Source organism: Cantharellus anzutake, assembly GCF_015039405.1.
Source record: "Cantharellus anzutake strain C23 chromosome Unknown EI90scaffold_132, whole genome shotgun sequence".
Taxonomy (NCBI): Eukaryota; Fungi; Basidiomycota; class Agaricomycetes; order Cantharellales; family Hydnaceae; genus Cantharellus; species Cantharellus anzutake.
The window spans coordinates 194,991-221,747 of record NW_024067082.1 but is presented as its reverse complement, the minus strand read 5'-3'; the positions used below and the strand labels follow the sequence as shown (position 1 = coordinate 221,747).

The 26,757-nt window shown below is 49.8% G+C and overlaps 7 protein-coding genes across 7 annotated transcripts; 2 read left to right on the top strand and 5 right to left on the bottom strand.

Moving 5' to 3' along the window:
- Window positions 1-372: 372 nt before the first annotated feature.
- EI90DRAFT_3021925 (uncharacterized protein) lies at window positions 373-1,127 on the top strand (the record flags this gene model as incomplete). Its single annotated transcript, XM_039057722.1, has 4 exons — window positions 373-623; window positions 671-822; window positions 871-936; window positions 985-1,127. The coding sequence occupies 4 exons, from the start codon at window positions 373-375 to the stop codon at window positions 1,125-1,127; spliced, it is 612 nt and encodes a 203-aa protein (XP_038908905.1).
- A 403-nt stretch (window positions 1,128-1,530) lies between these two features.
- EI90DRAFT_3088232 (uncharacterized protein) lies at window positions 1,531-3,465 on the bottom strand. Its single transcript, XM_039062259.1, has 10 exons — window positions 3,318-3,465; window positions 3,136-3,294; window positions 2,991-3,086; window positions 2,717-2,942; window positions 2,534-2,669; window positions 2,312-2,474; window positions 2,165-2,274; window positions 2,048-2,115; window positions 1,756-2,001; window positions 1,531-1,711 (listed from the first exon to the last, which is right to left on the bottom strand). The coding sequence occupies exons 1-10, from the start codon at window positions 3,444-3,446 to the stop codon at window positions 1,575-1,577; spliced, it is 1,470 nt and encodes a 489-aa protein (XP_038908904.1). The 5' UTR covers window positions 3,447-3,465; the 3' UTR covers window positions 1,531-1,574.
- A 5,021-nt stretch (window positions 3,466-8,486) lies between these two features.
- EI90DRAFT_3135199 (uncharacterized protein) lies at window positions 8,487-9,872 on the top strand (the record flags this gene model as incomplete). Its single annotated transcript, XM_039064715.1, has 6 exons — window positions 8,487-8,636; window positions 8,682-8,816; window positions 8,864-9,073; window positions 9,123-9,218; window positions 9,266-9,504; window positions 9,563-9,872. 6 exons carry the CDS (start codon window positions 8,487-8,489, stop codon window positions 9,870-9,872), a joined length of 1,140 nt encoding a protein of 379 aa, XP_038908903.1.
- A 1,009-nt stretch (window positions 9,873-10,881) lies between these two features.
- Window positions 10,882-12,292, bottom strand: EI90DRAFT_3293935 (uncharacterized protein; the record flags this gene model as incomplete). Its single annotated transcript, XM_039067407.1, has 5 exons — window positions 12,133-12,292; window positions 11,958-12,082; window positions 11,692-11,903; window positions 11,496-11,642; window positions 10,882-11,463 (listed from the first exon to the last, which is right to left on the bottom strand). The coding sequence occupies exons 1-5, from the start codon at window positions 12,219-12,221 to the stop codon at window positions 10,882-10,884; spliced, it is 1,155 nt and encodes a 384-aa protein (XP_038908902.1). The 5' UTR covers window positions 12,222-12,292.
- A 3,514-nt stretch (window positions 12,293-15,806) lies between these two features.
- EI90DRAFT_3021920 (uncharacterized protein) lies at window positions 15,807-16,960 on the bottom strand (the record flags this gene model as incomplete). Its single annotated transcript, XM_039057721.1, has 4 exons — window positions 15,807-15,968; window positions 16,025-16,103; window positions 16,589-16,754; window positions 16,825-16,960. 4 exons carry the CDS (start codon window positions 16,958-16,960, stop codon window positions 15,807-15,809), a joined length of 543 nt encoding a protein of 180 aa, XP_038908901.1.
- A 431-nt stretch (window positions 16,961-17,391) lies between these two features.
- EI90DRAFT_3021919 (uncharacterized protein) lies at window positions 17,392-18,978 on the bottom strand (the record flags this gene model as incomplete). The annotated part of the gene is made up of 8 exons (XM_039057720.1): window positions 17,392-17,610; window positions 17,659-17,773; window positions 17,821-17,947; window positions 18,001-18,232; window positions 18,282-18,406; window positions 18,451-18,559; window positions 18,608-18,918; window positions 18,969-18,978. The coding sequence occupies 8 exons, from the start codon at window positions 18,976-18,978 to the stop codon at window positions 17,392-17,394; spliced, it is 1,248 nt and encodes a 415-aa protein (XP_038908900.1).
- Window positions 18,979-19,505: 527 nt separating this feature from the next.
- Window positions 19,506-20,675, bottom strand: EI90DRAFT_3021918 (uncharacterized protein; the record flags this gene model as incomplete). The annotated part of the gene is made up of 1 exon (XM_039057719.1): window positions 19,506-20,675. The coding sequence occupies one exon, from the start codon at window positions 20,673-20,675 to the stop codon at window positions 19,506-19,508; it is 1,170 nt and encodes a 389-aa protein (XP_038908899.1).
- Window positions 20,676-26,757: the final 6,082 nt, after the last annotated feature.

Here is a 26,757-nt window from a genome sequence, read left to right as displayed (position 1 = left end):
CTGCTTCCGATATCTCCATGTCCCCGCATGTGCTGGCTTCTTGTCGTGCACGATGCTCCGCACCCTAGAACCCTCGTCATGACCTCCCGTCCCTAACCGTGTAATTACGGCCTCCATTGCGTGGCCATGCTCCACGAGGGCAGTTAGGATCAAAATGCTCGGGCAATGTACAGGTCGTGACTGAAAAGATCTGTCATACTAGTCATAATAATGTACCAGAAGGATGTTATCAAACGCTAATAATACACGACAGTTTTGGGACTATTTCCTTTTTTGGTTTCTCCTCATCCTTATCCATCGTGAACCCTACCTGAAATTTTTCACTTCTTCGTCCATACAAAATGGCTTTACAACGATTTCAAACATCCCTAGATGAATGTTTGCGAGAGCCCTGGGGAGAGGGCTTATGAGCACTGGGAGCGTGCGAACATGGTTCAAACAATGATAGCAGCCAGGAAGCAAGAGATCCAAAAAACACGGACTGAGGCGTCAAAGGAACTGACGCGAGACTTTGAGCATTTAGAGGCATCAATGCCCCCATACGAGCTCCCCGTACCAATCGCTTATTGCACGGGCGTACAGCAATTCGAAAAGGAATACGACAAGCGGTTTGGGAATGCGAGGTGAGAAACCCATGCAACGTAAAGTCCCGGTCCTGACGAACAAAAAGGGAAATATTTGTGGACATGGAATGGTCCAAGGTGACTGGCCGATTCACCATTCTCTATCGACGAATGATGGGCCAAACCCTCAACCGAATAAGTACGATCCAATTTGCCCACTCATCGGGCGTGATAGTATACCAACTAGAGACTAGTGCATGTGAGTTCTCACCTTCAAACCATATTTGATTCTAATACGCATCCCAAGGCCCAACAAAAATAAAGCAGATACTCACTGCGGGACATGTCACAAAATATGGAGTTGGCATCCGATGTAAGCAAATTTGCGAATCGGGCGGACCACATTAAACGTGCACTACAGCCGACATGAAAACGGCAGAAGAGGTCTGGGGATTCTCCATGGCAAACACAAAAAGATATTGGCGAGCTTGCAGTCCAACTGCATCCTCATCATTGGAAGAGGACGAAGGGCCTCAACCAACAACCAGGGGATACGAAAGCTAGCCACATTGTATTTAAGGCAGCGGATTAAAAAGCACGAACCCAAGTGGCACGGGGGCTGGTGGACGCGGCACCTCTCAGACGAACAACTAGAGTGTAAGTTTGTGATTCCTCATAATACAATCGTTGACAATATCTCAGATGCTGCGATCGATGCATATGCATCGTATGAAATTTTCCTGAAAATTACGGAAAAAATCAAACGAACGTGTGCCCCAAGGGTATATCTCGTTTCGTCATCTTTTTATTTCAATTTTTTTGAGCTCATACATGTAAAAAGATATAATCAGTAGTGAAAAAAATGCGAGGATGGCTGATAAATCGAACATGCCTAGCTGAAATGTCACATCCCAGGATTCATTCTTTGACCCATGTGGCAAAGATAATAATTCACCCATGCAAAAAATGTTATTCGAGTACATGCGTTAAACTACAAAGAATACAAGCACATTACTCTTCGGAAGAAAACATGTTCTTAACCGCAGTCATCATACTGCGACGGAAGAAAGTTGCCATTATATCGTATTCTTCACGCTCGCGGGAAGTAAGGCAATCCTCTTTGTACGCATGATTCGCGATCCGAAGGTCTTTGAGTTCAACGATAACATCGGCGGCACGCCCTCTTCGGTACAATGGCGACTCAGAGCTTTGGCTATTTTCATCATATCTGGCCCATGAGTTCCGAGGAACATCATCGCCATCGATGCTAATGAAAAGAGGTTCGCGGTATCGGGGGAATGGACAATTTCTTTGTCAGGGGTAGACAGGGCGTCTACCGCCTTCAACACCATCGCAATCAAGGACGTCGTCACCGATGAGTCCCCGATCGTAGATTCGTCATTGGAACTTCGATCCAACCAAACTCGCCATAAGAGATCTTCTCATGCACCCCGCAGCGAGGAAGTACGACCCATGCATGATACATCCATGGCTCGTCGATCCCTCCTTTGAAATCGTCGCATAGGCATATATTTGCCCAGGCGGAAATACGCTAAGAATACAATTAGAAACCCAACCCAAAGGAGAAAAAATTCACTCACACTGTTTGACCTGCGGAAAGCACGAATGAACCGTACCGGTGTGGGGCCTGGTACAAGTACTCGAACCCCAATGGGGTCTGCACGTCCACATCACCGAAATTCACGATCAGCTTTTGACTTTCTTCGAGAATCGGGATGAAAAAAAACCACATGGCCACTAGCGCAATAGAGGCTGATCCCAAGGCCGTTCGGGTTTTGATGGGGTGGATGCACGGATCCAACGGCGGAGATCATTGGGCCTCGCCAGTCTCGGACATGATGATCATCCAATGCAAAGTCCGCCAGGGCCACGCCGTGAGTGTTAAGGAGCCTTTAACCCATGAGCTTACGCATCAAAGCAAAAAAAAAAAAAAAAAAAAAAAACCTCACCTCTCCACCGGTTGATATAGGCTCGCAGCTGTTGGGGCATGCTCGACGATGAGCGGCCTAGATGTTGGCCAATGACACATCTCGTATGCAGCTTCCCGCGCGGAAATCTCGAACAGTTCGTCCACTGCATCGGAATCTGGAAGACACGTCAACGAAACCAATGGAAAGAGCAAGCAAACTCACCTATACAGAGCATACTGGACCGAAAGTCGATGAGGTTGAAAAGGGTTGGAACGTCGAACTCGACTGACTGCTGCTGTCCCGTCAAGATGATAGGGTCACCGACCATTGCCTGAAATTCTTCGGGTGACATATCGTAAGCCTGTGACGCATCTAGCACGGTGAGCATAGAGTTGTCGAGGTCGTACTGGGTTGATTCTACATAACCAGTGAAGGCACAGATAGATGCCTGCAATGCTATGAAAACCCAACCCTGAGAAGGCAACGAACGACTCACCGAGTTTTTATGGTACGGAAACACAAACGTTTCCTTGTGAGGTGTTCTATTTTTGCGCATAAGAGACGCAACACGGAATTCTACACGATATATATCCTGCCCAGGCCTGTCAGCTTTCACCGCCCAAAGCCCACAGAAAGCTTACCTTGGGATTTTTCGTCGGACCCGGTGAGGTCCTCTTGAGAGGGACTTGAGACATGTCCAAAGTGTTCAATTCTGGCCAAGACTCGATCTCCTCCTCAGAGATGGAGAACGCTATCGTTCGGTCCTTGGCCGTACCAGCCTTTCGAGAGGACACACGAGTCTTTTTCTGTGGTTGCAGGCCACTTTCATCTCCCCCCGCCTACGCTTTTGACCGGCACGAGAAGTTCCCTGCCGGCGTGGCCCAAGGCCCACCTGTCCTTTGCTACCCTCGATTTTGCTTTGAGTTTGCTCCACGTGTGATCTGAGAGTCATCCCTCCTTGACTGCCAACTCCCTGGGTGTGTGGCTCGAGGCTCCTCCCGCCCTGGCCATCAGACGGCACCTCGGCTCTGCTACTTGAAGAGCCAGAGGTTGCTCCTTTACGTATGTGCGGGGGGGTGTGTGGCGTGTACGGGGGTGTGGGCACGTGGAGGCGGTGTCGCGGGGGCGTTACTGGGGGACGTGGAGTATGGCGAACCGAGTCCTCCTCATATGGGCTAGGGGAGCGATTTATCGTCTCGGGTATGCACGGCGAAACCAATGTCCATGCAGCATGGAACTCGTCAAGGTCAGCTTGTTCGACCCGTCCCGATCGAGAAACGGATATGATAAGGCGAAGTATGGCATTTTCCAACACCTTCTCCGGATCGGTGGTTCGAGAGAATCCTCCATCCAACACAGCATAAGTCAACAACGTGTTGATGGTAGGGAGCGTGGTCGGTTTCGTGAGACCCGTGTCAAGAAGCAACACGAGCGGGGAGACCAAAACCGCCATAACGAGCGGAGCAACGTGAGAAGAACTATAGAAATCGTTAGTACGGACCCTCAGAAAGAGAAATGAAAAAAATACCGTTGGTTAGCGAGGAAATAATGATTTCGCTATAACGTTCGTTAGTCATTGGGCATGCAAGAGGTTTCGGGATACTCACGAAAAACTTCAACATGCCCGACTCCCTCATCCCATTCACGGCAGCAGCGCAAAAATAAATATTGCTGAATAATCGGTATTGCGCAGTAGTGACATCCAGTTGCAAAGCGAAACGAATCAGCTCTTGCGGGGTGGGATTTGGCAGGTTATCGGATTGGAAGGGATTTTGAAGCTTGAAAAAGTCGGGGAAGGATCGCAATTCAACCAACCGACCCGGAATATTTCCCACCCAATACTCAATATCTCGCCTTATCTTGCTGGCAGGCCCGGAAGAAATTGTTCCTGAAAGATCCATGGCCGGCTGCTCCGTCACCGTCCAATTGAGTCGAATCATAAAAAGTGAAGATATGACACATGGGAAAATTTGCGTCACCACTGATCGCGAGAAACTAGGTTTCCCGGAACGTGATACTATCTCATTCACACGTGCTTGGACCAACTCATCCCATTGATCCTCCCCTGCCAAGAGCCCTTGGGCAAGATCATGAAATTCTGACTTCTTCAAGCGTATTTCGAACGGTGTCACTAAGTTCATCAAAAGGCGTTGACATGGTTTCCTTCTGCAGCGGAGTTACCCGAGTCGGACAACTCCTTTAAATACAATTCCAAGTCACATGTTTCTCCGCTCCGGGCGACTTTTAACACCCGGTTCCGACAATTTCCAAATATGGCAGTTGTGGATATTGTACACGAGAATCTTGAGGTTTACGTGCAACTCTTCGTATGGAACTCTGACATTTCATAAGGGACCCATAGCCTCGACCGCCTGCATCATCTTTTGACGGGCCATATCCTGACATCCATCAGCGTTGGCAGCCTGAACCCTCTGGAATCCTTCCCGGAATTGCTCAAAGGCTTGAGGATACTGTTTCGAAAAATGAAGAACAACAGCCTGCGCAGCTTGGCAAGTGTCTTCACTCTTGGAAAACATCATAGCCATGAACATAGCAGCGAATACATCAGTCGGCTGAGGATCGCCCACCAAAGGAAGACGCATAAGAATGCGGCGTTGCGAGTCCCGGACAAACGCTTCAAGTATTGCAGACATCGTATCCGATCGATCCTCCTGCTGCAATTGGCGATCGACCCAACCAGAATAAAAGGAACGGGTCATGCAATGAGGGGAAAGAAAGGACGATGCCCGCATCAGTGTCCCAAAACTCAGCTCATTGGATGCGTCCAACTTTGAAAGTGTAAATACAAAATGCACCTGGCCTGGTGCCATGACGCTATAAATAATCAATAGATTGAACATGAACAAGAAATGCGACCTACAGAGTTTGCCCCGGAGAGAGGACAAAGTATCCATATCGATGAGGCGGATAAAAGAGATATTCGTACCCGAGAGCCCCTTCGAAAGTGACATCGTCAAACTTGACGATCAACGGGTGCGACGGGTCAAGTGAATCGAGCGAGACAAAGACGAGTTTGTGACTGACGTCGCATTGGAGTGCTGTGCCGACCCCATTGGAATCCTGATGAGGCGACGAATACGAACCTGTGGCTGCCAGCATCGGGATCCTCCAAGAGCTGTAATCCCCAGGGCATCCCTTACCCTCGGAGATCATAACACTCTCAAGAGTGTCAAGAAGCCTATAGAGAATATAAGAACGACCGCAAGAGAAACGAGAAAACATACCCGTCCACAGCGAGACGGCCAGCCCCCCTGAGCTGATGGACGACTAGCGGCCTAGACGTCCGCCAATCGAAGACTTCCTGCACTACGCTGTCGAATCGCTCTAACGTTAGTTTGTCGTCCTCGCCCAGTCGAACACCGTCTGAATCTAAAGGGACATCAACGATGGTCTATCTGAAATATAAAGACGTACCAAAGCATGCAACATGACCCTTCTCACCGGTGAGAGCGAGAAGGTCACCATGGTCCAGTACGCGTTCTTCAGGCTTGCCAACAACCAAGACCATCCCTTGATCATTGACCAACCTCTGGAAAGCCGCTGCAGACATGGCCAAGGCCTCAGTCTGCAGCAGAGTTTTCGGGTGCCACATCGCGTCCAGAGCACTGCATTCTAGTAAACGCCGCAGCTTCCTGATAGGTTCCTGACCGGCCGTGAGTCAATGATGGACACCCAAGTTACGAATACACACCAGGTTGAGACGATGCGGGAAGGAAAACCTCTCCCGAGTCCAGCAACACGTCTCCAAGACGCAAGGGAGTTCGAATTCGCTCAGTATCTAGATTACTGCATGAGAAAAATACCGAGGATCAAGTGGTGCATACCTTTTGTGCGCGGGTTGGGGGAAGGGGGTACGAAGGGACGTCGGGGATGTCCAGTCCAGGCCAACTTTGTATATCTTGGAGATCGGGGATGTGGAACTCGGCATCCTCACCACGAGAGTCCTGATAGCGCGTTCTAATACTCGGAGCTGTTGTGCGACGTCGGGTGGATAAAGGGATGCGGCGAGCCGTGGACCTAGTGGAAGAGGGAACTGATGGACGTGAGGACCGTTGGAGCGGACGGCTTGTAGATGTACTGGCGGCAGAGGAAGTGGGTGGAGACTGTCGACGAGGAGTTGAACGCGATTGTCGATGCACGACAGAGCGGGGAGCTTCCCCTTCCGTTTCCTCGTCATCGGTATCGTCGAGAGGAGGGATAGGGTCACGATCGATGGTCTCGGGTATGCATGGCAAAACAGCAGTCCATGCAGCATTGAACATGTGGCAGTCTTGTGGGCCGATCTCTCCTGTTTGAGACACAGAGATTACGAGACGAATGAGTGCATTTTCAAGCACCCTTTCAGGACCACTCGACCGGAAAAATCCTCCACGCAGGACGGCATACGATAGCAAAGTGTTTGTCGTAGGCAGCGTTGAAGGTTTCGCGAGGTTCTTGTCGAGAAGCAAGACCAAGGGCGATATAAGAATCGCCATACCCATAGGGGCAACATAAGAGAATCTGAAAAAAATCAGTACAACCCATAGCTGATAAGAAACAACAATCACTTTTGATTAGCACCCCAAGAATGGTTATTCTACAATGTCATTAATTAGGGATGCAAGATGTTATATCACACTCACGAGATAGCTTATTCCTCCAGACTCCCGCATCCCCTTCACAACAGCAGCGCAAAAATATATATTACTGAGTAGCCGATGTTGTTCTGATGTGGCACTCAGACGAGAAGCAAATCGAAGAAGACGTTCAGACGTGAGATGTTGCCCATCATCCAAGGGAGAAGTGTCTCGAAGTTCGAGGAAATCATGCTGCTGTGATCGTAATGCAACCAACCGATCCGAAATATGTCCAAGCCAATAATCGATACATCGCCTCGTCTTGTCTAGGGGCGCAACAGCAATCGGTTCTGAAAGATCCACATCCTCCTTGTTCAACATCCGATGAAGACGAACCATGAAAAGAGACGACAAGATGCAGGGGAAGATACGTGGTACCGTCGATTTCTCAAAACGGACTTCCCCAGAGCGTGCCAATGTGTACTGGAGAGCATATGGCTGGACCAAGGTTTCCCATTGGTGGAACGATTGGGCATGACCTTGAAATTCCAATGGGAATTGGAACCCTTCAAGCACGTTTTGGACCGTAGCAGTGAGTTGTTCAAAATTCCGTTGAGGGATTGACATGGTTGTTGCTGATCACCTGATGATCAGGCTTATGGATTTCCCACGACGTCGGCAAAGTTCTTTGGTTCCTCGATCAAGGAACCACTGGCATATTACCCTTTTGAGAATGAACCCCGTTATTTATAAACATGATGGGTCTTTTACAGAAGGGCGCATCTGAACGTGTGATCCACACTTGTAAAGTAAATGAATGGCCGTATAATGCAATTTTTCGTCATTTTTCCCTGTTCTAGTGGTGCTGCGACATGTCATACTCCCCTAATAATGCCAACTCTTCCGAGTCAATTTCCCCCCAATCCCCTTCTTCCTCTTCACTGGCCGGCTCCATGGCTGTAGACGAGGACTGGGCCGCCTTTTGGGTCTTTTTCTTCTTCGTCTTCGTCTTCGTCACTGCCGGCGATGAGGCCTTCCTTTTCCTCGAGCTTTTCCTCGAGCCCTGTGCACCTCGCCGTCAGCATCTTGCAATGATCGACGCGTTGTTTACTTATCAGCCTGTCCTTCTGCCTCCCCTCACCTTAAAACACGGTTATCAGCTGTCGTACGAGCATGTAACCTGACGTTACCTCCGGTCTTGCCTCCTGGCGCCGCCATCCTGCCTTTGCTGAACACGCGCCCCCCAACCTTTGCCACCCTCTTCTCTGCTTGGATTATTCCCGCCTCTAGCTCTGCAGAGATTGATGGTTGTGAGCTGGAAGGTGGTGGCACGTCTGGAGACATGGTGGAAATAAGATGTGGGAGGTGACGCGGGAGGTGACGCGTGACGTCACTTTCCCCTCCCATCTTCTACGATGCCTAGCATGGCCTACGAGCTCTATAATGACGTTGCCATGCACGTTATGGACAGAATGAATCATATCCAAGAAATCCTGCAAGACGAAAACGCGGATCATGTCAACAATCTCGTCGAGGTACTCATGCGCCTCCGAGACAAACTCAACGTGAGGCCCACATATTCAGAGGGGGACGTTCATAACATTTCATAGACAATGGACCACATTCTCGGTCCTCGGAACCAAGATGAGGGTGGCGATGGGAATGCCAACGGCAATGGGGGCAGCGGTGGAACCACCAATAGAGGCCCTAACCCAATTGCGAGTCGTACAAACACGCAAGCGCCAGTAAGTCATCTTTCACTCACATATCTCCCCAATCAACCCCTCCCAAGTGGGCGTACGACATGCAAGAGATGCAAAACCTTGCCACCGAAGGCCCAATGCCCTTCGAGACCCTCCGCGATCAAAGTTGGTTCATGCCCGACACGCTGCTTAACTCTCGCACCAAGACTGGATCGAAGCGAATCACTCTATGCGAGATCAACACCCTTCGTATGCGTATTGGACTAATGGGAATCCCTGCCATACGGCTGCGTGATTGGGTGAGTTTCATCCAGCTCCGTACGTCCTTGATCTGAACTCTGTTGCAAGCATGCTTTGTTTCCTGCAGGCTTAGAGGAGCCCCCCGACATGACCTCGATCATTTCCAACAGTGATCCCTTGTCCCAATTCGACAAGATCGTCGATGTACGTCCATCTTTCTTTCTGCAGATCCTTCTTCATCTCTCCGCCAGCTCCGGAGTAGGTATACCCACAGTGGGTCGTTGAAACGGTTTGCGTTGGATACCCTAGAGGCTCTGCTCGTGCTTGTGGAAACAGCAAGCTATATCACTCGCGAAGATGTCCAGACACCCATCTCTCCCACTTTTGAGCACATCTTGCGCTCTCGTTACTCGGCAGACAACACGAAACATCCATACGACGGTTGCTCTCTTAGCAAGGAAATAACGGCTACTACACACTGGCTGAACTCGTATTTCTACGTGAGTAAACTTTGACATTTGGACCAGAAACAAATCCTGATTGATCAGTGGGGCCCGGTCGTCGTCCTTGCACCACCGTTTTTCATTGACTTTTATCGGAGCACGGTTTTTTTCGAAACGATTTGGACACCCTGAGATCGACATTTGGATCGGTTTGTGTGATCACCAAGGGTGTACCCCCGTCGACGATCGCAAGATCGATGCCATCCATGCACTTGACAAGTTGATGCGTGTAGCCTTTGACCACGAGGTCGCAGGATATGCTCGTGGGTTGGCAGTCCAATTACATTCTTACGATGTCGCTACCCGTCGCAAACGTCGTCATGGGCATGACAGGAATCATGTTCTGTCACCGTGATCTGATGTATGTTATCTTCGACAATGAGACAATGGCTATAGAGGTTGCAACGAGGGAGCTAAAAGAAAGAGACCATGAAACACATCAGGTTGTCAACCATGATCAAGGGTAGAGTGACGTTTGCGGTGAAATGAAAGAATCCCCCCAACCCATTCGTTATCTCCACAACCACTGGACCGCTTTAGTTCAAATTTTGTACATATAGACAACGTATTTAACATTATTTTATCAGTGAATTAAAATTCCAATCCCCCTTGGCATATCAGTCCCATCAACCTCGTTCACCCTCTGAGCGCACATCGAAACATTCGCAAAAGTCAGCAGTGGAAAAAATCATATAAAATATTTAAATGACAGGATGGCATCCTAACAAGTATGTGGGATTTTTTAATATTTTTTTAAACCCCCAGGCTCCAACTTGCACCAAAAATGGCTGTCGTGTATCTCGTCCACGAGTTCCCGAGTACGAATGAAAAAACTTTCTTCCTCCCCTTATCTCCTCAACGAGATGACCGTCTAGAACAAAAATTTGGGGGTCTGGACAACTAAATCAAGTCTATGTTTTAAGCCCAAGAACGCACGGTGGAAGTGCGAAATGGCGGAGAACGAAGGGGTTGCAGGTAGCGCCGTGGGATACGTTGGGTCAGATGGAATGCTTTGAATTCAATGCACTAGAGACTCATGTAGAATAGGGTAGACAGCGTCAGGGTGCAGAGGGAGCAGTAGGATGACATCTCAATGTGACGGGTTGTGCAACTTGGATAGCGGCTATGAGACTAAGGATCGCTTGCATGTAGAAAGGAGGTCGCAGAACCGTCAGATGCGTGCAGCTGGGTACACTGAAAGGGTAGACGGCGTTGATCATTCCGAAAAATGAACTCAAGTGAAAGTCCTGGATCCAGCGCGAAAAAACTGTCAACGTGCAGACGGACCTCAACTCATCATGCTCATCAACGCGATTGTTATTTAAGGAATTGTATTTGACAATAAGCGGAAGAGGAAACGGCCTTCATGTAGCCATCGTACACGGGTGCTGCCGACGAAAAGCCTTGTGGGTCTTCCCATAAACTGGGTAAAGATCCCTGGGCCTCTCAACAGACTCGTGGAAAAAGACGCGCCGATCTGAAAAAAGGGCAATCACCATTCGCCCACTTCCTGACCAAGACGCAGCATCGTGGCGGAGGCCTGCACCACGGATGAAGAATAGATCCGAAGGGCGAGACGGGAAGCCACATTTGAGATCCTCAAACTGGAGTTCTCCCCCATCGTACTCTCCAAAAACGGCAATAGCATCGAAGCCGGACCAACAAGATCGCTTATCCGCATGGAATTTGGTGCCGGCGTTGAATCGGACAAATTGGCTGAAGAAATGGCACTTGATGTGTGCCAAGTAACCTTCCGGGTCTCGATCGCGGCGGATAGAATCCCACATGCGGCGACTTTGTCGTGACAGGTTTGGGGCAAGCCTCTCCAAATATTGATTGAGGATGTGATGAAAGGCCTCGCTCTGCTTGTGGAAAGCGTGGCTTTGCTCCACGCATTGCCGCGCATCCTTGGTGATGCCGGGGGAATATCCTGCAAATTTGTTAACCTCTGTCGTGACACGATAGAAAGTTCACTCACTGTTCGCCCAATCTGATACCGATAGCCGTACTGGATTTGGCCGTTCTTGAAGAGATCGGATGAAGCGGTGTTGAAAGTAGCGCGATACTGGTCGCGGGTGAACTTGTACGTGTGGCTCAACTTGTGGCCAGCATTAACCATGTTTTCCTTGGATAACGTGTCAATAATGAACAGCAATGAACGGTTAAATACAGACATGAATACCCATAAGGACGTTTGGGAGACGGATCGCAAGAAGGACCCCTGACCGGTCCTCGATCGCCGCACCATCGGGATGACGAAGAACGGCCATTTGTTCCGGTGTCATAGTGGGGAGCGCCAGCTCGATGGGTCTGGCTTGGCTTTTCGAGGGCGGAGTAGCCTCGTCGTTGTGCATGGCTACAGTTGCGTAATCGATATCCAACTGCACTGTGTTGCAAGTTGGTCAGGCGAAAGTGGACGGGAAAATATCCTAAAACTTACCAGTGTTTTTCAGCGCTTTAAAGATGGTGGAGTCCACCAGCTCTTCCGCTGCTTCAACCTCTCTGCGTACTTGTGGGTCATCAATACCCTCCATACGCTGGCGGTGAGCCTCTACTGCCTCTTCTCTAGTTGAACGTTGATGCTTAAATGGAACGCCAAGGAACGGTAAACCTACCGAGGCATGGCTCTGAACTGCTTTGGACCAATACCGGCTTGTCGATATTGGTCCCTCTTGGCCCGGGAGCGGATCTTAGGAGCCTTCATAGTGAGGCAAAGAGACAAATGTGTTACACCAACTCCGCAGTACTTTTTTTTTCACCAAGCGCGATATTACATTACATCATGTGACTTCAAAGTACGGTTACGTGTCCCTGCTTCTATATAATATCACATACAGTTGTTTCCATCAATACATATTCCGCATCACAACCACCAACGTGTTAGACACATCCTTCTCGCTTCCCTTGCCCCCCTACTCAAACCCATCAGGTAGTCGCGTGTCGTGTCCAGTGTGGAATAAATAAAAATAATAAATTGGTGTAAGATAATGGTCAGGGCCTTGGCCTTCAGCCAAAGCGCATTCATTGGCAAGACAGCTTCGTCAGGTTGACGTTCAGCAGTCCAGGTGCACCCCAATGAAGTATCATGAGAAGAATGAAAAAGGAAAAAAGAATAAAAAGGAGCCCGGAGCCCTATGGAACATCAATGTCAGCAACAAGATGATGAGTGATCGGTACATTACCATGCATACGTCATACCCATGCACCCCTGCAGCGGGGTGACAACGACCTCAGTATGCATCAGCCGGTGGCCTCCATTTCAGAGACCCATGGTGAGGGGCGTGGAGGCAACAAGAGTCAGCGCTTCATCCAGATGAGATAACAAAGAAAGAAAAAAATCCTTTGGTAATAAGAGAAAAAAGAGATGCGATGTACAACCACCTGAAACCCAATTGACGGGATACCCAATGTTTGATGAACTGCACGAGGGTTGATCGGATGATGAACTTGCAGACGGAAATCTGAATGGGTGGTAAAGGTGCGGACGGAAGAAATCTTAGACGCTTTCCCATTAGCCCCCAGAGAGGATCCAGCCATCGATGACCAGCGCGTCGAGGGCCTCAGGTAGCCAATGATCAAGATCAAATGGCTATAGCTTTAACTGAACAGGCAGGCGAGCCAAGCCCACCCGTTCGTTGCAGCTGCTTAGCGCTAAGGGGGAAAAGGGAGGAATGAAGGGATAGACAGACGGATGGACGGACGGATGGACGGACAAACGAACAAAGGACAAACAAATGAACAACGGACAAACAAACGGGCAAACAAACGAACGGACAACAGACGAAGCTAAGAGGGAAGAAAGGAGGAACTGACTAATCCAAATAAATATGAAAAAATTTTCCATCACACGGCAAGTCCCAGCCCCTCATTCGGCGCCTACGAGAACGCACCACTGGGTATTACCACGATATCGAGGCAACGAGCAGCATTGGGAGATTTATGCAAAAAGAGCGGTCCCAACTCCCTCCGGCCTGATAGTGGTCGTTCGGTGAGATTGAGCGCTTCCTCAAAATTGTCATCGAATTTGACAAGTGCTTCAGCGCCGACGTGTTCCAATGCTTTCTTTATTTCTTCTTTGATTGCTTTCTTAAGATCCTCGACATCCCTGTTCAACGCGATGTCGACACCGATAGTACGATCGTAACCATCGCCGAAAACCCAGAAGACGAGCCTGGTCGTTGTTGAAAGAGATTGCGTGTCATGTTTGGTTCGATGTGCAGGCGATTCTCTTCGACGCGGGGCTTGCGAGAGTGGTAGGAAGGCTTTCAATGGTGTGAGTTTTTGAGACTTTCTTCGAGGTCATAATCGTCGGGTAGGGATGCCTAGCTTTGAGGAAGCTTCGAGGCATCGACATGATCAGGGCAATGGCACTGTTCCTCCTCGATCGAGCATTGACAAACAATGCAGGAATCTCGTACAATCCTGAGCATCACCAACGACGCTCTCATTCTTGAATCCCATAATTAACGCCATCCGCTCCAGAGCGGCACCGTCAACTTCGGAAACCCACAACCAACCAACCACGGCCAACCAGCCGGGGTTCACGAGTGCGTGTGATCGATTTGCCCAGTATGCGAGTTTCTGAAGTCTCCCTTACCACAGCTGAAAACCAAAGTGGCAACCAATCATCCCCGCTACCCATAGTCTACTACCCTTATCCATACATGTCATTCTGGTTCACCATCAGATAAACCGAAGCGCACGCAGATCAAAAATGCATGTACTAATTGCCAAAAGGCGTGCAAGGGCCATGTGGTCGCTGCGTATGTTACGGTTTATCCGACTGCACAGCATGTGGGATTGACGAGAAGGGCACTTGGGCGCTTTATGACCAGGAGAGGGGCGGTGCGCAATGTCGAGTTTGCTAAAACTGACGATAGCGGAAGTGCGCAGGTAGATAGGGATGACATGGTAAAGGGAATGATGGAATCGGGAATTGGAAAGGGTTCTAAGGACGTTGCAGAGCGTCAACGTGACGATTTAGAGGGAGAAAAGGGAAAGAACCATAACTGCGCACCAAAAATCGCCAAATCACCCAAAGTCCGCCCATCCAGCCCTCCACACTCATCGGCGAGAGAGGCCAGCACGATGCGGCCTGTAACCAACGATTACTGTCGACAAAACCACCAAAATCGTTCGAAATCCCCTGACAACTCCAAAAATCGAAGATTAGCGATCGATTTGACCGATCCAGATCAACACAAAATGGTAGCAGAATGCTACCTAGGACCTCAGGGTCCGATTGGCACCAAAGAAACCAAGAAACGCCATTGAAATCGTCCTACAACTCCAATGGAGATCGAAAATCGAAAATAGGCGCGGAGGCCTATCAGACGGTGAAGGAGAGTAACCGAGGCTAAGAGTGCACACAGAGCAGCTCATCGCCGTAGATCTCGCATGGCATTATTGCCAGGAATCCGAGAAATTGTCCCAGAGATCGAGTGGAAGGGTGAAATCGACATCGAGTACGGCCTGTGAAATGGATCAACCAGAAGTGATGAAACCGAAGGGAAATATACGCACGCCCCATTGCCACAGGATCCTTGCCGCAGCGACCAAATGTATCAAATCACTGGAAATCACGAAGAATCGAAGGGTCTAGCGTCAAGCCCGGAACGCGGAAGTTATTCGCTAAAATTATGCGATATGGCAACTTCAGTGGGCAATATGGAAGTCGAGCCATTATTTACCGGTTCGACGCAAAGACAGCGATGGAGTCGATTCGAGCATGTCAGAATCGCTACAGCTCGATGAAGCGGTAAATTTGCGGGACATTCTGGATCGGAGGCACATGTTCATGAATGGGGACTGAAGATGATAGCAGGGAATGGAGTTGCGAAGGTGGCAATCAGAGGAGTGATGCCCGAGGGAAGCGACGGAATGAGAAACGCTGACAAGTCGGTCATTCAGGATTGCCAGACCCCCATTCCAAACCAATATCAAGACTCACCACGTAGCCCTTCCACATCGTCAAGATCAACGATTATCGAGCCGGGCAAGCCGATTGTCAAGCAATGACAAACATGTGCGAACCGTAATCGAGAGTCCCCTGAGTTGCCAAGAGGTGAAAAGAGGGTTGATTTCTCTGAACTGTGGAGATGACGATAGGAAATCGATTCAATCAGCAGGTGTGCGCTGTTCGCCTTCCCCCATCACCCTGCAGCCCACATCGTGCTTCCAACGATGCTCCTATCCCCCATGCGACGTCACCGCCAATTCCAGATATGAAGGGGACAGAAGGGCATCGAAGTTGGACATTTTTCGTCAAGTCGAGTGAGGTCAGATGGCATTATTCGCATATCGACTGACAGATCTGTTCAAGGGTGTCACGCAGAACAAGTGTTACAGGTGTGAGGTTGCCATGAAATTGGGCGAGGGAGGAGTGGGTGAGTTTTGCAAGAACGGTATCGACAGCATTATTCTGATCGCTCTGGAGGGCGGCAAAGCTGAGCTACAACCCAGAGACATCGGCGTTAATAAAATGGCAGAATGAGAAACCATACATACTGCGATTCCCAATTGATGGCCATACGTCTCACCAAGGATGGCACTCGCCAAGGAACCACCAAGCCGCAAGTTGAACAGACTGCAGCAGAATTAGTCAGCTTGACCAAGAAATCCTCAAAGTCTGTGGGGATGACAACGCGTTTGGGCTTGGGATGTCAAATGCTACAATAATTGATGGAATGGTGGTCAGGAAGGTGAGATGAAGGAGGACAAGGAGGATTCAAAGGGAACCTACGAGCATGATGATGACTAATTACCCGATCGAGGAACGAGAGCAGGTACTTGTCATCTTTTCGCGAGAAACGTTACTCCATACAAAAACTTGACAATACGGCTGCCGGATTAACAGCTGTTTGTTATCGTACCAATGAGGCATGCAGTGGATGACAGAAAAACGCCATGGCCAGCAAGTTATATTAATCTCGTTCCTCATGGCAAGAGTCAAGGAAAGACTCGAGCTGCTGTGGAGCACCCATCGAGAGACGAGAGGTCAAAACCGTTTCCAAAATGGATCAGTAGTGGTCTTCACTGCACGAGTTGGGACTGGAAACAAACCATACGCACCCTCTTGCTACTCCAACAGATTGAGGTGCCCAAGGGTCGCACGTTGTCCAGAAGGAAACGAATGCTGAGGAGATGGAGGAAGGAACGGGGAATCGGATGATCCAGGGAAGAGTCAAAGACGAGGTAGGTGGAGTTAGTGCCGGAAATACAGCGACGACGAGCACGCCTGTGCGACATTGTCAGTGATCAGCCTGACGATGCCCAGGATGATTTCTATGCCGGCTAGTACCACGCACATGAAGATCGATCCGACGCAGACTCCTGGCTCCCTTTCGCCGAGTGGTATTTCGATTGAGGAACGGAGCCATGTTTTTTTTTTTTGCAGGAAGCTTTCGGCTGGTCCCGGATGCTACACCGGCTAACACCCTCCATAGGCAACCTTTTTCCCCATATCTAAAGTGGTGAGCCTCCTTGAGCCTTCCCGAGTCCTCACAACGATTCCCACTTCCTTTGCGTCGCATTTGACATGTTATAATAATTCTAGGTGAACACGGTGTATGCCTTCTGTGCCTTTGGAGCCCAGTGGGTAAAGTTCTTTCTCTGAACTGTATGTCGCTCATTGGGCAAGCCCATGCATATTAACATAAGCCACACGGTCATGATCCTTATCATCCAGAGCTGAGGACCTCGCTTGCGGACATGGGTCGGACAACTAGGCTACTGATGTAAAACATATTTAATTTTGCGGCTACGCATATTTATATGACAAATACACGATTTTATCTCGTGGCAAGAAATGATGAGCGTACGGGAGAGAGATGACTACCGTGAAAGAACATGGCGATATGATGCGGACAAGATGATTAGTGTTCACGAAGGATGTGGAAGGGGCGCACGATGCATCGGTCTTCTCGGTTGGTGCCTTTAGGCCCTTGGATTTTTGCCGAGATATCCATTACCTGGAGGGTAGTCGTCACCTTGCATGAACCACACATGCAACTCGTGACGTCGACAACCTTTTCCATCCAACTAGAGAGGGCCTCCTCTGCTGTGTCACCCTCTCCAGTTGAAATGTCCGCAAACTAAGGGAGTCAATAAATAATCAGAACCCATGAGCTACGAATCCTTACCGCTCCACACATATGGATCTCCGTGGTTTCGTCCCCATGCAGCTGGAAGATCCCAGACCACACTAGCGTGGGCTTGCTACCAGGGTGCCGAATGCAATGGGTTCCAGGGTGGGTGCTATACGGGTGATAAGCACATGAAAATAGAATTAAAGTTGGACGTACAAGACCTGACATTCGAGACAGTACCACATCTGTGGTGGATCGGTATTGAGCACAGACAGTTCCCCTTTAACCTCTCTCCAACCCGACGAGTCCCCTTCCCAAGTCAACGAGTAACATCGTTGAGCAGCTGAGAGAAAGACGGTAAATAGCACCAAGGACCAGAAATGAACTCAAACTTACTGCATGCCCGAGGCGTTTCCATCATGACGGGCAAATAACGCGCATACCCTGACACCTCAGATGTAAACTTGGTATATGGATTAGCGTCCAATTGGCCGTCCCGATTCCTCATCGCCTTGAATGCCCTGGGATTCATAAACCCGAAATTCATCCAGCGTTGCAACCGGATCGACCAGTATCGGTATGTGCTCCGATCGGCATAGGAAATCAAACGGTCGCGGTTCTTGTGCAGCTAAGGGAAGAAATAAATACATACACTCAGCAAAAACATTTAACGTCACCTTGCAGGAACCGACACACAATACGTCCCCAATTTCAGCATCTTTCGGAAGGAGGCTGCCATCCATCTTAGCCACTTCAACCAACGCACCCCCAGTGGTATCTGCAAGCAAAAACTCCATGAAAACTGGAAAAGTCAGCAGCGTATTAAACCAAACAACAAGAACTCACATCCACCCCCTCCCCTGTAGGGCATGACACCTGATTTATGTTGAACTATCCCGACGATGGTGAACCTTGATCCGCTGTCATGCATTGCCGAGGTGAGAGTGGTAACACTCTACGGAAATCAATGAGTATGGAGGGGTGGAAATGAAAAACGATTTACATCTGGGATAGTGGGCGCGTCGTTGGACACGTCTGCTGCGGTGGACACGTCTGCCGCGGAGGACACGGCTGCCTTGGAGGACGCGTCTGCCATGAAGGACGCGTCTGCTGGTGAGGATGGATGTAGCAGGGAGGAGGACGTGGGCGGGGTAGAGGATGAGTGTGGCGGGGAGGACGTGGAGGACATGGGCGGTATAGAGGATGGATGTGGTGAGGAGGATGTGGACGGCGTAAGTGGTGCGTCGTCATGGCATCGACACTTTTTGAGAGGAGGATCGGAGTTGGCAGCAGGGGACAACGCGCGTTTCTGGCCTAGGAGGAAATATCAGAGTGGCGGAAAGTGACCCATTGTGGAAGCGTACTATGGGACATATTCGAGACTAAGAGAGATAGAGATAGAGCAGAGATAGACGAGGAGGGAGAGCAGAGAGAAGATATGAGGAGGGGGGGTCGAGTCGGGTTTATATAAGGGAGCGGGATCAAATTCACATTGCGACGTCGGGATCAATAACATTCATGCATGAATGAAAACACAGCCTCAAGAGTCAAGTGTTCGTTCAGTCTCCTTTCTTGATTTCTCCAAGGTCAATGCACAGCGATATATACAAAGGACGAGAACTTGGTTGCGAACCCATGATGCGTAATACATGATTGTACTAGTGTAAATAGCACAAATACTTTAACAATCTTGGTCAATTCACGAGGAGTGACCGGTGATGTAAACGTTAGTCTCTCTCAAGTATGGAAGCAAAACACGTACAAAGGGCATGCTTATTCGTTAGATATCATCTGTAAATACAAGTGGAAACATAAGCTTTTGTGGCTCGGCGGTGCTGGTCTACCCGCATCGTCGCCACTTGCCTTGTCATAACCACGACTTGTCGTATTACAAATGTTCACTAGGAAGATGTCAGGTGCAGCTCTTGGCATGCCAAGGCCGCTACAATGGTACCGCGTCTCATACCCTCGGCTGACACATGGGCTGCCCAACGTCCCCACTCTCCCACTGTCTTGTTGTCCATACCCAATCCTGGGGACTCACAAGAGTGCCCAAAGTGGGGTGCCACTCTGTCTCTCACCCAACATTGACGGAAAGCGAGATAAAGAAGACGCTGATACCATTCTCGTTCATCCAAATCATCTATCCCAGGGCAAGACTCATCTGCATGACAAAACGTGTGATGTGGTGGGTGACATCGGCATTTGTCAATGTAGCAACAACCGCAATATGAATACGTTTGTTCACTAACAACGGTTCGATGGAAAGCTACGCATGACGGAGTGGCACCATGGAGACCCTGCTTGAAGACTTCGTATGGAGTGCCGAGAGAATAAAAAGGACACGGTCTTGAAATCGGAGCCACGCTGAGCTGAGATGCGTGGTGGACTTCCCTCCCGGTTTGATAGAGGCACAGAATGCATCCTCTGTGGAAGCGGGACAAGACTTCATGGGCGTTGGAACCACGCAGGGCGTCAAGCATCGTGGAGGGGGTAGGGGATACCTGCTCAGAAAAACCTGTTCCTACTTCCCAACCCAACAACACGGGATCGTTCACCACGTCACTGCAGACACCCATCAGAGAGTCTGCCTGAGGAGCGATAAGGCAGCAAGCTGGGATAGACGGTAAGCGATCATCCCGATTGGCTGTATTGTCCTCAAATGGCAAAAGCCTGGCACCCTCGAGATAAGGAATGCCAAGTAGCCGTTCTGGTGATGATGAGCGGCGGGGTTCTACACCTTCGGAACCCATGTTGGAACCCATCGAGGGTTCCTTGGAAGGGGGCACATTGGGAGCGATGAGACAGGAAAGTGGGACGGAAGGCAAGTGTGATGGCGCATCGTTCGTAGGTGATTCATCGATCGGGATAGCGGCTGGGATAGGAGAGGAGCGGGAATACGGAGGTGGAGCAGGCTCAAAACACCAAAGAGGAATGGAAGGTGACTTGTCCATCACTGGGACATGTGGCGGGGGTCCGTTGTCCGGGATAGACTCTGGCTGGACAAGGCATGAAGGAAGAATCGAGGGCAAGAGCGGCCAGCGTTCCTCGATCGAGTTAGCTATCGGCATGTTTGGAATCGTGGGTGGCGGGGGCCTCTTCTTTATTAGGTGAGGGCGCTGTGGCTTGGGAAGGGGAAATGGAATGGGGACATGACTAGGTGTTTGAGTGGGTTGGAGAAGGTTTTCAAGGAGATGCTGGGGCGGTATCTTTGTACCGGATACCAAAAATTGCGAATGTCTTTGCTCCTGGAAAATACACATGAGCCCCGCAAAGGATCACATATAAACCCAACTCACCTTATGAAGTTCACAAACATCGCAGAGGGCAGAGTCAACTACGTACAGGCATGTAAGCGGCTTGTCATCCAAAACCTGCCCCAACACTAGTCGCCGGCAAGGTTGCTCCGCCAACGGCAATGTGAGTGATGACAATAGTTGCTGGCGTTCTGGGTCCCCAAAGGCGAATCGATGCTGTTGCATGGGAACGACAACATGAGAGACACCAAACTTGAGGCCCCTGGCCACTCGTCCACTCGCCTGTGCAAACTCGATAATGGTCTCTGGAAAGTCGTGGAATACTGCAGCCACAACCGAAGAATGATCGATCCCATGATAGAGCCCACTAGTGCCGATCAAAATGGGCTGGTTCCCGCGATACCAATCCCAATAGCGATCCTGGCGGCTTTGCACCTGGGAGTGGTAGACAATCGGGCGCTGTTGATCATCAACAAGAAGGTCCGCAATTCGTTCAGCATCAGATATCTCCCTCACAAACACAATGACCCGTTGACCTTTCTCAAGTGTCGACAGGTACTTTCGGGTTATCGACACAACACTCTGGTCTACATCAGAAGACAGTTCGAACCGGTATTGGACCTCGGGTCGCTGGGTATGAGAGTCTCGTGCAACCACTGTGCGACGAGCATCCAGACCCAACAGGGAAGCGAGCTCACTGTACATCTTAGGGGGCAACGTCGCTGTCAGAAACACCTTTTGGATGGATACTGTCATCCAATTCTTGAGAAGACAGTACTGGGGCCGAAAGGCAGACCAAAGGCAGACAAGATGGACTTCATCGAGAACGAGCCGGGTAATTCGTGGGCTATGACGCGCCAAAGAGAGCAGCTCATCATGATTGGCAGCTTCCAACGTGACTAGGATGACACGATGAGTGGCCTCCACTTGAGCTGGCCACTGACAATAGGGGATACCAAGGTCCATGAGCTTGCGGCAATAGTCAACCTCGATGGCCACAAATGGGGCAATGACGATGGAGATAGAGTCGCCTTCTTCCATTAGTGCGGGAAGGAGGAACGATAAAGATTTCCCTCCTCCTGTTGGGAGGACCGCAATGATGTCATTCTGGGTGGTCATTAGCCAGGTGAGGAACTGTGCCTGGGCGATGGACTTGACCGTAGTAGGCCGTCCATAGATGTCCTGAAGGTACGCCAGAACACTAGCATTGAGTGGGGGCACATGATCCCCAGTGAATGTGCATCCAGATGACTGGTCGAATGCGGGGACGGTTCGTTTCATACTCCGTATCAGCTCTTGTTGCTTTTCACGGAACATATCATCAAAGACCTGTCTAGAATCCAGAATGGAACGAGGTTGGGGATCCATGGATGGGGCCAGCGGAGCAGGAGGAGGAATCTTGTGCGACATCAACATGGATAATAACGATAGAATGAACCTTCTCACCAAGCATTCACTGGAAAGACCTGCCCAGATGTGGAATCTCTGACAGAGATCCTGCATTGCCAGCAGGTTTCCCTCACTGATGGCCGAAAACCTCGAGGCATCGACACCGTACCTCGTCTCACCAATAATATCTGAGTGACCGAACCCATAATGAATGGCGGGGTGGACCTCGTCCATCTGAGTGAACGCATACATTTGATGGGTCTGCCTCAACACGACACCGATCAGAATGGCCTTGGAAACCTGTCGCCACATGTGGAGGTTGAATTTGATGCCAAGTTGGACCCCGCCAGTAACGATCTCAGCGATTCGACCAATACCCATGGAGAGGGAAATTGACGGTACCCTCCGTCCGTATTGTAACCAAAGAAAGCGTTGATAGTCATGCGCGACCTGATGGTTGTAGAACAGTTGCCCAAACTTGGATTCCACGGGACGGATGACGACGAGATATTCAATAAGGAATGCAGTGAGCTCGTCAGGAAGGAATCTAACAACTCTTTGAGCCCCATTGAGATGCCGCGTTTTCATATAAATGGAGACCAGAGAACCCATTCCAGCACATAGTCGGAACGACTGCTCACCCCCGATCTCTGTCCCCCGGTACGTCTGTCCAACGACCTCTGTTCCCCTTGCTACCGTGCCGACGCACAAATGGGTTGCCACCATCAGCGCCTGGGAAAGATTATTCAAAAGGCCGATGAAGAACTGGTATGACCTCACCTGATTGAGCCCTGATGAAAACTTGAGGAACTGATGAACAAGCGTTGTATTGATGACCATCTTTTGGGCAACCTGGACGGTGAGGGAATGATGCTGTGAGATGGCTTCCAAAAGCTCATCATTGAAGACGAACAGCCCATTCAAAGGAAGATCGACAAAGGAATCCAAGGATTCAACTGGGTCAACGAAATAACCAGACCCAGCCACCTGAAGTCCACGATGGATCCTCTCTCGCAGCTTCGTCGGGTCCCAGCCCGGAGCTGCATAATGGTACAATCTTTCCAGTGCATGTCTCACTTGCCTGACACTTTCTCCCGGCATTGCGCGGATAATGGAAACGTCGACCAAGGCACTCTTCCAGAAGAACGAGGTGTAGGTCGCAGACTTGGGCCAGGCGAAATAGTCATTGGGAGTCAGTGAGCCTTTGACCCGGACAATGCCCGAAAGCCACTTGGCCAGGTAGCGCAGCCGGGAGAAGGGTGTCGAGGATGCAGTGTCGAGGTGGAGAAGGAGGGATTTGAACCCCCTGAGAAATCGTCAGTATCATCCCTAAACAATCAGAACCTACGTACTGTTCCAACTCCCGAGATGATCGATGCGCGTTGCGATCTTTAATGTAACCAAAGATAGCGGTTGTCCGTGCAAGCCACGTCAGATGAGACATGGTAGAGGCCATGGCATCTGGCCGCTGAAAATGGTAGACGGTGCTTCTCTGAGACTTGACAGCGATGGAAGAGGTAAATATGAATCGTTCCATTAGGGTATCCCAGTTTGACTGTCTGGAATTGGTGTGTTCCGCCCACAGCTCACACCAAACATCACCAATGACCATGCATCCCTCGTTTTCACTCAGGTCATCGTCCTGGAGAGCTCGCTTAAATCTCTCTATCGCGACCCAGAGGTTATCTGGGAGACACCCAATGTAGTCGACCCAGCAATTTTCGGATGGGAACTGCCAACGTTCAGGCACAATGCCATCGGATTGGACAGCATGCAATGCACAAGAAAAGGTAAGAGCATTCGAGAGGTGACGGCTCCGGGTGTTGAAAGTACCCTTTGATGCTGAAGCAGTGAATGGCCTCCTTGCGTCTGGTCTGGTGGAGATGAGCAGAATGGAGAAAACACGAGGAAGAAACTTACTGCGAGATTTGAACCAGTTCGAAACGTAGATTGTGGGGCACATTGTCCAACTGACTTTCGATGTACTTCAAATACCGTTCGCACCAGAGATGCAAACGGTGCCCGTCTAAATCGGATCCACTGATGCCAGTCGAAGCCGTCTCCGAGAGAAGCTGCAAATGCTGCTGCATCAGATCGCGCGTGGCAAATCGCTTCCAACCCATCCTTTCAACGATAGAGCTGATGTCCCGGCTGTCAATAACGGATGGATCAGGAGGGGAGAGGGGCTGCAGAAGGGAGTTCAGATGGACGATTTGTTGAGACGGCGAATAGGTTGGAGATTCCGAAACAATAACCCATGGGGAGCAAGGAACGGGTGTCGAGCCAGAGGCTGTGATCGGACTATATCGGGTTTTTTTGTCCGGAGGATACCATCGCTGGAGCTGTACAGGATGGGCGTGGCTCTTGTCCCAAGGGACAGTCGAACGGTGGATCTGGTAGTGTTCACGAACGCTCTTGTATGGATCTTTACCCCCTTTGGCCCCAATGGACGGGAAACCATGTTGACAGTGTGGACAAATATATCCAGGAACCGGTTCTCCAAGGAATGGCAAGATAGGATGGGGACCAGATGGAAGACGAGTATTGGTGTTAGGTGTAGGGATATGGTGCCGTGAAACAATCTCCAGAACGCGATCGATTGCGCAGTCGTCATGATGGCCACACTGACGCAAGTGGTTGGACAACGGGCGTTCTTGGGGAGTATGGGTGACATCCAGAGCTTGACGGGTCGCATCACACAAAAGTAGCTGGAATCGGGGGTGATAGGTGAGGCCATTGCCCAATGGGAGCCTCGAATCTACTCCTGGAAGCGTGAGTGACTGAGAGTGCTGTAGCTCGGCATGGAGGCCAAAATGCCATAAGGACAAGGCGGGAATCGAAGGACACAATGGGCAGCTGTAATCAGACCCAATGAGCGGTACCTCTGCCTCGCCTTCAAAATAATCAAAAGTGCGCCAAACAGGCAGGAAAGTTGACTTACCGAGAGAAACAACTACATGGTGGAGACGTGCATGAGCCAACTCCTCAGCAGGATCAGGGAACAGAATCTGGCATAGAGGACAGCCAAATGAACTGTCTGGATGTCTTTGCGTATGATGCAAATATAGTAAACTGGGGTCCAGGAGCCGTTCTTCGCAAATTGAACATCTAACAAGAAAGTCAGCAATATGCATAGAGTGTGATGGCGAGTATTACAATTCTTCGTGCTCATCCTCTTGCTCTTCAATCTCCTCAAATGAGGAATCAGAGTCATAGGAGTCCATTGAGAAAGACCGAGAGGAATGACGCGAGAAGGACCCCAGCACACTCTGAGGGTGACCCAAGATCATGACGTAATAGTGCCTCGGCACCGACGCCACCAGTACTGGCAGCGAGATAACGAAGAGTTGCCATTTTATTGAGATATGCGGGACGTTTCTCAGATACTGAACACCGTCACGGCTCTGCAAGTATGCTTAGTTACTCGATCAAGGAAGGGTGTGGGAAAGCTCACATGCACTGTATTCGACGAGGTTACACTTCGCATAGGACCCAGAGCTATGAGTGGGTCCCCAGCATGACAGTGGGATGAAGCTGAGCGTGACCTTGTCCAAACCCATGGTGCCCTCGATTAGAGTAAGGGAAGGACGATGACGAGATCTTCTCCATATCACATGCTGACTACAAAGTACATGTGTACCAAGAATCAGGTGCCTCGATCGAGAAACCTGAACCTACGAGGGGCAAGCGGGACAAGGGCAAGTGGGACAAGTTTCAAGTATTTTAAAATGCATGGAATTGATTCTCAACGCTTCAGAATAAGTAGCAAAAATATGTCAGAGCAGTTGTCGACCCAACTCCAATCCATCCTTCTCCCCCAGCTTTCCAACAATGCCAATTTGAACCCAAACTTCCTGTATAACGACCAACGTCATATAAAACCAACCCAATTGATAAGAGTCCGAAAACTCTCAAGGCGTTAGCAGCATGCGATGGGTTGATGCATAGGCAAAACTGACGCACCCAATCCCGAGAGTCATCATAGAACCAACAAGCTAGGAACCTATGGCTTCGTTGAATAAGATGGCCTTGGTACCATGAGGACACTTCGGCTGGTGACTTCCAAGCTCTGGTTCGGTGGCTATGAGACTTGTTGTGAATCAACGAATGGCCCCCCAAGTAAATCCTTATCTCCACAACCACTGGACCGTTTTGGTTCAAAGTTTGTACATGTGGAAAACTTATTTAATATTGTTTTATGAACCCATAAAAAATGACAATTCACCTTGGCATCTCAATGCCGCCAAATTTCTTGTGCACGCCTGAACTTGAGGCTCAAGTGTGGAAATCCGCAGTTGAAAAAATAATGTAAAATCTTCAACTAACAGAATGAGATTCGAATAAGCACGGTGCAATTTTTGCAATTTTTTCCAACACCCAGGCTCCAACTTCCACCGACATTACCCAAAATGGCAGTTGTGGATTTCGCCCACAAGTTCCCGAGTACACATAAAAAGTTTTCTTCCTCCCCATATCTCCTCAACCAGGCGACCATCTAGGACAAAAT

Bases quoted from the DNA above. Each gene is read 5' to 3' on its own strand.
- EI90DRAFT_3088232 (XM_039062259.1), bottom strand. From the start codon at position 3,446: ATGACTCTCAGATCACACGTGGAGCAAACTCAAAGCAAAATCGAGGGT. The intron at 3,087-3,135 runs GTAAGCTTTCTG...AGGCCTGGGCAG, and splicing joins GTCCGACGAAAAATCCCAAG to GATATATATCGTGTAGAATT. The intron at 2,943-2,990 runs GTGAGTCGTTCG...ATAGCATTGCAG, and splicing joins TTCCGTACCATAAAAACTCG to GCATCTATCTGTGCCTTCAC.